Here is a 9,940-nt window from a genome sequence, read left to right as displayed (position 1 = left end):
ATGGCTGATTTTGGAGAGATCCTGAGGAGCGTGGGGGAGTTTGGACTGTTCCAGAAGTTGGTTCTTTTTGCTCTTTGCAGTCCATGTATCATCCTGCCGTTTGACTTTGGTAGCTTACTCTTCATCCAGTCCGACCCGGACCGCCACTGCCACACGGACTGGATCCTCCGGGTGGCCCCCAACCTAACCGGGGAGGAGCGGCTCAACCTGACGGTGCCCCGGGACCCGGGGGGCTCCCTCAGCCGGTGTCTGATGTTCGTCCCCGTGGACCGGAACCTGGACTCCATCCGGGAGTTCGGACTCAATGAGACGGTGCAGTGCCAGGACGGATGGGAGTACGACAGGAGCGTGTACCAGGCCACCATAGTGACGGATGTGAGTGGTGCTGTGAGGAACCATCGTAGGGTGGTGTTCACGATCCTGGCTGTAATAAGATAAGAAGACTATGAATCCCCCATAGGGAAGTTCAGGCGTTACAGCAATGCAGTCGAGAAAGAGATAAGACATATACAGTCCTATATTCATACAGTATATACATATATACAGTACATATCTATCTAAACAGGTTAAGGTAAGTTAAGATAAGAAGCAGTTAGTCCACAGTAAATACTGTACACGTTACAGTATTGCAGCAATACAAATAAAAGTGTGTATGTGTGGAGGGTTTCTCCTTGGGATGAATAAAGTATCTGCCTGTCTACCAGTCTATCTATCTATCTATCTGTCTGTCTGTCTGTCTGCCTGTCTACCAGTCTATCTATCTATCTGTCTCTCCGTCCATATTTGCTAAGTTGGACTTAGATGTATTTTTTTTATATTTTCTTTCTTTCTTTCCATCCTTCCTATCCTCCTTTCCTATCCTATTAATAGATAGATGGGTACATCTATCTATCTATCTATCTATCTATCTATCTATCTATCTATCTATCTATCTATCTATCTATCTATCTATCTATCTATCTATCTATCTATCTATCTATCTATCTATCTATCTATCTACTGTATCTATCTATCTATCTCCTGTATCTGTCTGTCTGTCTGTCTGCCTGTCTGTCTGTCTGTCTGTCTGTCTGTCTGTCTGTCTGTCTGCCTGTCTGTCTGTCTGTCTGTCTGTCTGTATTTACCAAGCATCTAGTTGACATACATGTACTGTATATTTCATATTTTCTTTACAGTTTAATCTTGTTTGTGACAAAGCCAACCTGGTCGCAGTGGGCCAGATGGTTCTGATGGCCGGGGTTCTCACCGGCTCTCTCTTATTTGGACCTTTTGCTGAATCGTGAGTTAATTCAAAGTCAAACACGTCGTCCTTTCCTTACGACTCATTCGAGACTGACTCTGACCAAAAAGTGTTTTTTACTTTTTATATTTATTTTTGTACATGTTTTTTTTAGATTTGGCCGGAAACGGGCAACACAAATTTCACTGGTGCTGTTGGTGTTGGGCACTGTGATTGGAGGACTAAGTCCCAACTTCCCTGTGTATTTGGTGTCCCTGTTTGTTGAGGGGGCTGGAGCTGGAGGCTTTCGGGTCAACTGCGTTGTACTTGGTAAAGTGTTGTTCAGCTCATGATTTTTTTTGTAAAATTCTCAGTAAAAAACATATATAGGAAATATGACTGGAACATACAGTATATTAACAAATATATCAATTATGAGTTGTATTCCTGCCCGATGTGTGGAATATTCTCTGTGAAATAAAAAAAGTAATAATAATAATAATAATAATAATAATAACAAGAAGAATTAATTATTAAAAGTAGTACTAACTGATTGACTATAATTTATCACTTTAGTCATTCTTATATCATTTGTTTTTCACAATAGACCCTTCTAAGTATAAAAGGACCTTTAATGTACCAAATTCAAGTCTTGAAACAGAATTTCAAAGTATTCATCGACAAGTAAGTTCTATGCTGTTTGTGCTAAAACAAACAGACATAAAGTGGATTGAATTCTCAAAAATAGAACAGTAACCAAGGCTTTGGGGAGTTTCTTCCAATAAAACGTTTAAACAGATATGTTAAAAAAAATGACTTTGAAATGACATTGCTTCTCTTCTCTTCATCTTCCTAAATTTCCATCCATTTTTTTCCCTTCTCCCCAGCCACTGAATGGATCGGGATGAACAAGCGGTCCCTCGGTGCTTGCTTGAGTCAGATCTTCAATGCGGTGGGAAACTGCGTCCTGGCCGGAACAATCTACTTCATCCGTGACTGGAGACTGGCTCAGTTCATCTTTGTAGCTCCGATGGTCCTGGTTATGACTTACATATGGTGTGTGTGTGTGTGTGTGTGTGTGTGTGCGCGTGTGTGTGCGGGTGTGTGTGTGTGTGTGTGTGTGTGTGTGTACATATATCTGTATCACATATCTCCATTCATGACCCTTTTAGAGTTCAAGGAGTGCTTCCATTATGGGAAACCGTTAAAGACAATTATTTTTATTGTTGTTTTTTTTACCAGGTTCATCCCAGAATCGGCCAGGTGGCTGCTGGACAGAGGACGGACGGAGGAGGTGAAGCAGCTGATCCTGAAAGCGGCGGCCATCAACAAACGCACAGTTCCAGAATCTCTCCTGGAAAAGGTATAATAATATATAATACAGTTTATTGCACTGTAAACTCATTATTTTATTATATGCCGCCTCTGATGCCCCTAAACGGACATGTCGCTCGAAAGGAAGTGACAAAAACAAGTGCAATAACATGTACATTATATAGTAAATACCTAATAAGTGGATTTATTACACCAGAGTAAACTTTCTAAGGTTTTGAAATGAAATGTCGATAATTAGAAAACATTATTGGCAAACGGGCAAAGTTGAGCCGTGTCCTCCTTTTCAGATTGCTGCAAAAAGAACAGTGAAGAAAGGAGGCATAAGAGTTCTCATCCAGTCAGCCGTACTTAAGAAGTATTTTTTGGCCATAGCATTGGCCTGGTGAGTCACATTTTCATACACTTGCAGCAAAGTCAACGTAAATAATGATGTAAGGCCTTCAGGAAAAAAAACAACGCCAATAATCCAATGAATTACCGTTATGTTACCGCTATAGCCTTTACAGCTTAATATGAATATGGAGAAATATTTGAAATGTGTTGTCAAACTTTACATCATTTTCCTCCTTTACACCGCAGGTTTTCAATAAACCTTTCCTGCTTCTGCCTTTTATTCAACATTGGGAGCTTTGGCTTGGACATCTTTCTGACTCAGCTCATGTTCGGCCTCACCGAGTTACCGGCGTATATTCTTTGCATCTGGCTGCTGGAGGTTTTGGGCCGAAAATATTCCCTCATGTCGACGCTGCTGCTCGGGGGGTCCCTCTGCATCATGGTCCTGGCCGTCCCCCGAGGTTCGGGTGTCTTGCAGAATGTGACGGAGCCTCGGCAGCCGCCGGCTCTTCTTTTTGATAACGCCGTTGTGTTTATTTTGCAGACCAGGCCATCCCTGTTACAGCTCTCGTTCTCACGGGACGTTTCTTCTTGTTGTGGGGGGCGTCCATTTGCAACGTCTACATTCAGGAGCTGTTCCCAACATCGGTCAGGTACGGTGACCGTGGACTCCCACTCGCTGTGTTTCCTTTATGATTTAAGTATTGAGCTGGGAGTGTACTTACTGCAAGTGTAAATCATTGCAAACTTTCGCCAAAATTTGAGAATGAGCAGAAGGCATCTGAATGGCTATTCGGGTGTGTTTTTATACTTTCAGCTTATAGCGTGGAAATGTCTTCCAAACTGTTCTACAACAATAACACATGCACATCAGGTGGGCAAATATATGTTTAAACAAATCAGGGATGATACACGCACGTTTCTTGTATCCAGAAATTTGAGGATGCATGCGCAGCGCGAGAGGAAGAAGGGTCCGGATGTGTTATCTGGACCTTCTGGATGTTGTGATCCCTATCAGAAATGAATGGAGGTTTTCCGCATTTAAAATGCCTGCAATGTGTGTGTGTGCCTGCGTGACTGCGTGCGTGTGTGTGTGTGTGTGTGTGTGTGTGTGTGTGTGTGTGTGTGTGTGTGTGTGTGTGTGCTCCACCTCCTCCTCCCTCCAGGCAAACAGCCCTGGGGTTAGCGTCCGTCGTGACGAGGACCGCGGGGCTGTTGGCTCCGCTGCTCAACCTGGCGTCCGTCTACCACTGGAGCGCTCCCACCGCCGTGTTCAGCGGCATCACGCTGCTGAGCGGCACCTTGGTCTCCCTGCTGCCGGAGACCAGGGGAACCGAGCTGCCCGACTCCACCCCAGAGGCCGAGGCCCGCAGGTAAGCAACGGAAACTACCCTATACCGATATATGTGCATGGTAGTGTCATCTTTATTCATTTTTAATTGTGTGCCCCCATAGGACTTCAACGAGCACAGAGATCGATCACCCGATGGACGTTTGTTGGCATCAACATTCAACTAAACTGTAGAGACGTGTCCTGTGGTGTCCTGCATCAGCACAACAGCCGCCCACACTGTCTGGGTAAACATTGCATATTATATAGTTTAATACTTGTTAAATAATGCTAATAAAGTACCCCGATGGAATTCCCCCCTTTGACACTGGATGAAAGGCTTTATAAATAATATTGACTTCTTTACATAGTCCCATTGGTGTTGTGTAATGTTGTATAATGACCATGAAGTATAATTATATGTTATATGTACAGTGATCTATTTGATTATATTTAATGTTTTATTTTTTTTTAAGATTTGTTTTGGAACATAAAATGTTGCATTATATCCACTTTTTACCCATCATTGACATTTTTTCCTTCTTTTGTTTTCCTCTTATTTTGTTTTCCAGTGTAAGTAATGTTTGTGATGTATTGTTTCTACAGTGTGAATGATGATACTTTACCATAAAGATCCTTAACAAAGTATTCACGAACTGCAGGATAAACAGCAACCAGCAGTAGCTTATTTTTGGGTAATGAATGAAGTAAAGCCGGCTTTATAGTCGCTGCAGCCGACACAGACTGGTCAGGGGGTGTATAATTTGTCCATTAATTACTGTAATCCTTCCATTAGTGCGACACATCTACATCATTACTACATCACTCACCTTCAATGACAACTTGCTGAGATTTATTATTCTGCCACTGAACCATCTTTCTCTGAAACACTCCCTCAACATGAATCATTCCCAGGGATTAATATTATGATTATGTAACTCACAATTTGTCCATAACTAGCGCTATTCATTGGCGCTTCAACATTAGCTCCTGAATTAATGATATTACCACACAAAACGAGCACAGACGACGGATTATTCATTATTCATGAGGAGCGCTTCATCACAGTCACATTTCATGTAGGAATCAGTGATGAGATTAAGCTCAGGCTTCTGCTATAGGGAACATTTGAAAAAAAAAAGTATTATTTGCGACTGTGATGGAGTCCAACAGCACTCCTCAATACACATATGAAACTAACTTTATTCAGCCATGCTGAACAATGGTGGAGAAAAATATAATATATACTGTATATTGGTGTAAATTGCTTGACTGTCCTTTGATTGGTCATATTTATTCCCCAAAATTCTGACAGTTGAGCGACCTTCCCAGATGTAAACAACAGCATCAAAAACAGAGCATCAACAGCATGTATCGGTCATGGTATTTGTGGCCGTTCTTTGGGTTGTACATCAGTGTTCGTGTAGAAAATGCGTCCCCTTCCGGTTGCCAGAGCTGGCCCTCCTCACCTGCAGATGGCGCCGAAACCACTCCCCACTGCCGCCATCATATCATGCGTCGCGTGAGCACGTTGTTCCGATTTATTCCAGAATTGCGTTCCCACTGCAAGCGAAGCGGCGCTCAGCACGTTTGGAAACGCGGCTGGTTCCGCAACAGTGTGATTGCTGTGTTCTCACGTGGTCAAACGAAAAATTGATCCCTTCCCATGCAATTGAGCCTCATTGCAAAATAAAATACAATACAAACACCCGTACAAAAAGTCACACGCATTTAGAGTTACGTTATTAAATCATGGAGCGGCTACGTTTTGTATGAGCATTATTACTGGACATTTTGACCGGCAAGTTTATAATTGATCCTTTTTTTTTAATATATATATACATTTTACCAGGCAAAAAAACTGCAATTACCAGAAACCAAACATCAAGCAAGTGATGTAGCGCCGGAAAGTGTAACGCACTCTTCCTGCGGTTTCGAACCCAAACACAGAACATAGTGCAAGAAGAGGTGTCATTCTCCATATTAAAAGTTATTGTACCTTCAAAATGATTCAAAAAGCTGTTATTTTAAGGTGAAAAAGTTACACAGTGTTGCTTTAACTGTCATAATTTTAGGTAAAAAAAATAATATATACAAATTGTATGAAGGTAATAAATGAATGTGTGGGAAGAATAAGTTTTATTAAGGATTTACTTATACTATTTAAATATGTTATAGTCACTATAAACCTAAAAATAATAAGTACATTTTAATTGAAAAACAGAGTGTGTTTGAATCCGCACATCTCTGCGGATCTGCGATCAGATCAGCAGCAAAACTTAAGGCCGTGTTTGCACAGTGATATCATTAGCACAATGTCTTTTATGACTCGGGCGCTGAGACGGTGCAGATGGTGGACACAAATTGATGCGCAATTCATGGTGCTATTATAAGCAGCCGCAATCCATTCTTTGTGAATTCGCCCCTGAAAGTGCTGAACGAGAACTCGAACATTGATCCATCAAAGAGGAATCATGTTGTGCTCTCCGAGGCAAATCATTGTCGTCATCCTCTTGATCAGGGGTGGGCAAAAATATTTGGCTCGAGGGCCACATGTTTTGAAAACTGACTGGCGGGTCAGACCATTAGTAGATGAGGTGAAAGATGAGCAAACGTGAAGTGTAAAATATAGGGGAAATCAATTTCCTCTTATCCCATTTTTTTATCAATAAATTCATTTTTAAATAAAAAATACAACAACCCACCATTGATTGGATGGATTTAAGAATTAAGTATTAGGAATTCTCCATGCAGGTCGTCCAGCGAATAAACTATATTTGCCCGCATGTTCGGGGGCTTCTTTCAGCGGCGCTATCGTGGGGGAAATGCGTAAAGGATTTGTTTGTCCTTTGTTTGGAGAACAAAGTCAGTTTTACCTTGAAGGCTTTCACATTTGAATACATACCATATACAAACTGATCTTTCCCTTGTAGCTTCATGTTCAGCTCATTCATGTGTGCCAGTATGTCCACAGCCAACGCCAAATCACAAAGCCAGTGTGCGTCGTTCATCTCGAGAAAATCATCGGCTTTCCCCATTAACTCTAAAAATGAGCCAGTATATCCAAAATATTTTGCAATCCAATCTTTGTTGAAAACCCGACACTCGCTGTCAATTTTGCTTTTTTTGTCCGCTCATTTTGTTATGGGTGACGCATAAAGTGAAGAAGAGTGACTTGACATCAGAGAAGGCTGGACAATGCGCCCTCTGGCAAAATAACAGTGAAATCAATACTAAAAATTTAAATATATTATAAGATTGTTGTAAATGCCTCGCGGGCCGGATTACACAACGCTGTGGGCCGGATATGGCCCGCGGGCCGTAGTTTTCCCACCCTTGCTCTAGATGATCAACTCATGCAGGCGGTGCCAACACGGAGGCAGAATATAATATCATATTAAAAACTTGGGATTAAACAACGAGGACGAGTAGGCCTCAACAACCAGTGATTAACAATGGACCAATAAACCCCCCTAAATCCCCCCTAAAATGATGTATTGAGTGTTTTGTTTTCTAACTTCTCCCGTAGTGAACAAGCCTGGACTGGTTGCTGCAACGAGCCACTTGTGGTGAAGAGTGTGGTGCACCCACATAACTCTCCATAAATGTTTCGCTTTCAGGCTCGGTGACTTTTTATGTGCACAAATATCGGTGCCTGGAACGGCCACAACCACAGCAAAACTTAAACTTAGCTGAACCCTTTATTTAGGTTTCATTACACGTTGTGCATAACATAGAATGTCAGTTTAGTATATTAAGCAACGCCATCTAAACGACATCGACTTTAAACGGTGTATTAATTAATGCAAGTCGGTCAGGTTGTGTATCAGCTATTTTTTGTTTGAATCTTTTATTTGGTTTAAACGTTGTGGTAAATACGCAAGAATCAGCCATGGTTGTCGTTTGCATCTCAACTCCGTCAGCGACCGTGAAGGTAGTAGGCCGCCTAAAATACAGAAGTTAAAACACATTTCCAACATTTGTTTGACATTTCCACAAGGAAAATACTGCAGAGATTGTGGTAGTTATTTAACAGAACAAAACCAGAGGAATAAAATGTTTGGCGGCAAAATTTGATTTTATTTCAAAATTTTTATCAGTTGTTTAACAAGCAAAGGTCCTTTTCACAGTAGCACACCTGCACTTTCTACCTTTTTTGAGACTCATCATTAGTGTCAGAAATACATCATATTGTAGCGTTAATTATTCTAATTTGCTTTTTCAAATGCTCTCATAAAAATTGATTTTCTATTCATTCACTTCTGAAAAAACATTATTATTATATTCTAATTATTAAATAGTATTTTTGTTTGTCAAATAATTGAAATGGTCCTGATTTATTTATTTATTTATTTGTTTGTTTGTTTGTTTGTTTATTTTTTATTTTTTTTTACTTCAGTACAGGCATTTATAACCAAGGCTGTGCCTTTTCAACCCAATGTCTTCAAACAGTTGTTTATGGCCAACAATTTGTCTCTAAATCATTTCTGAATCGTTTCTGTAAAAGGTAAGAGGCCAAATCATGTGACGTATGATTGAAGCATTTTCCAGTCAAATTTAAACTGGACTGAGGCGCCGCATCTATTTAATATGTTACAAAAATCAACACGTCACTGGTGTCACTGGTCACCCAAACAAGTCATCCATCCAGCCGCTGTTTGCAGGAGGGTTTTCGGTTTTTCGGTCACTGCTGAGGCCAACAGGCTCCAAAAGCGTGTCCAGCAACACGCTTGCATCAGTTGGTTTAGATATCGCTTCAACTTCTGGCACTAGCGTGGATATGTCGTCAGCAAAAATATCTCCCTGACCCGGCTCTGCCAAAATAGACAAGCTATCCAAACCCAAAATATCACCGAAAGTATCGGAACTAGTGGGATTGTGTGGCCACGCGGCAAAAATATCCGCACCCGTTGAGACGCCGCCGACCCCGAAAATATCACGGCCGTCATCGGGAACGGCGGGGACCTCAGAGCCCGGAGACGCATCCGAATGACACCGATCGAAAACATCGATCTGCCGACCAAAAAAATCGCCTGCAGAGCTGAAGGGATCCAAGTCGTCTTCCTGCTGTCCTGCGTTTGTGTCCCGGGTTGAACTCCAAGTGGAATCATTTGCGGTTTGATTTCCCTCTTTATCTGCGGTGGCGAAATCGATGCCGATGAGACGACCCGCGACTCCGGACACGTCGTGATTTTCGTAGGGCTCGCGTTGAGAATCAACAGCGCAGAGAGCTTCGCCCTCGGGTGGATTTGCGGTCAGGAGGCTTGCGGTCGCGGGAGATTCCGCCAACGCGGCGTTCCCAGAGCTCTGCTGAGAGTTTGAAGGGGTAGAAGGATTTTTGGGCTCTTGAGCTCTCTCAGCGTCCGGATCTACAATCGGCGCTCCGTCACAAAGGTTTCTTTCCGCCACCTCTGGTGCCTCCTCCATCATTTTGCTCTGGGTTTGGACGGCGTTGATCTGAGCGGCGAATGAACCGGGCGGAAAGTCTTCAAAGATGTTTCGGGGTCTCTCCTCAAAGGAATCAACAGGAATTTGGTCAAAGCTGTTCAGAGCCGTTGACTGGTGGATGGAGGACACCTCGCGTGGGTCGGTCGACCATCCCGCGGCAGCAGAGGTGCCACGAGAGACGGCCTTTCCATTTCCGATAAGAGCCAGGCCGATGATTTCCACATCCTCCACACCGGCCGTTTGTTCTGGAGCTGTTAAGATGGGTTCTGCAGCGG

At 42.5% G+C, this 9,940-nt stretch overlaps 1 protein-coding gene across 1 annotated transcript; it reads left to right on the top strand.

The window, feature by feature from the left end:
• On the top strand, positions 1–5,743 carry LOC307237706 (solute carrier family 22 member 13-like; the record flags this gene model as incomplete). Its single annotated transcript, XM_080010469.1, has 10 exons — positions 1–375; positions 1,176–1,279; positions 1,395–1,549; positions 2,107–2,275; positions 2,462–2,582; positions 2,842–2,936; positions 3,134–3,348; positions 3,432–3,540; positions 4,054–4,260; positions 5,671–5,743. The coding sequence occupies 10 exons, from the start codon at positions 1–3 to the stop codon at positions 5,741–5,743; spliced, it is 1,623 nt and encodes a 540-aa protein (XP_079866595.1).
• Positions 5,744–9,940: the final 4,197 nt, after the last annotated feature.

Source organism: Zeus faber (genome assembly GCF_960531495.2).
Source record: "Zeus faber genome assembly, chromosome: 12".
Lineage (NCBI taxonomy): Eukaryota > Metazoa > Chordata > Actinopteri > Zeiformes > Zeidae > Zeus > Zeus faber.
The sequence above is the reverse complement of the archived record's forward strand: the minus strand, read 5'-3'. Positions and strand labels throughout refer to the sequence as shown.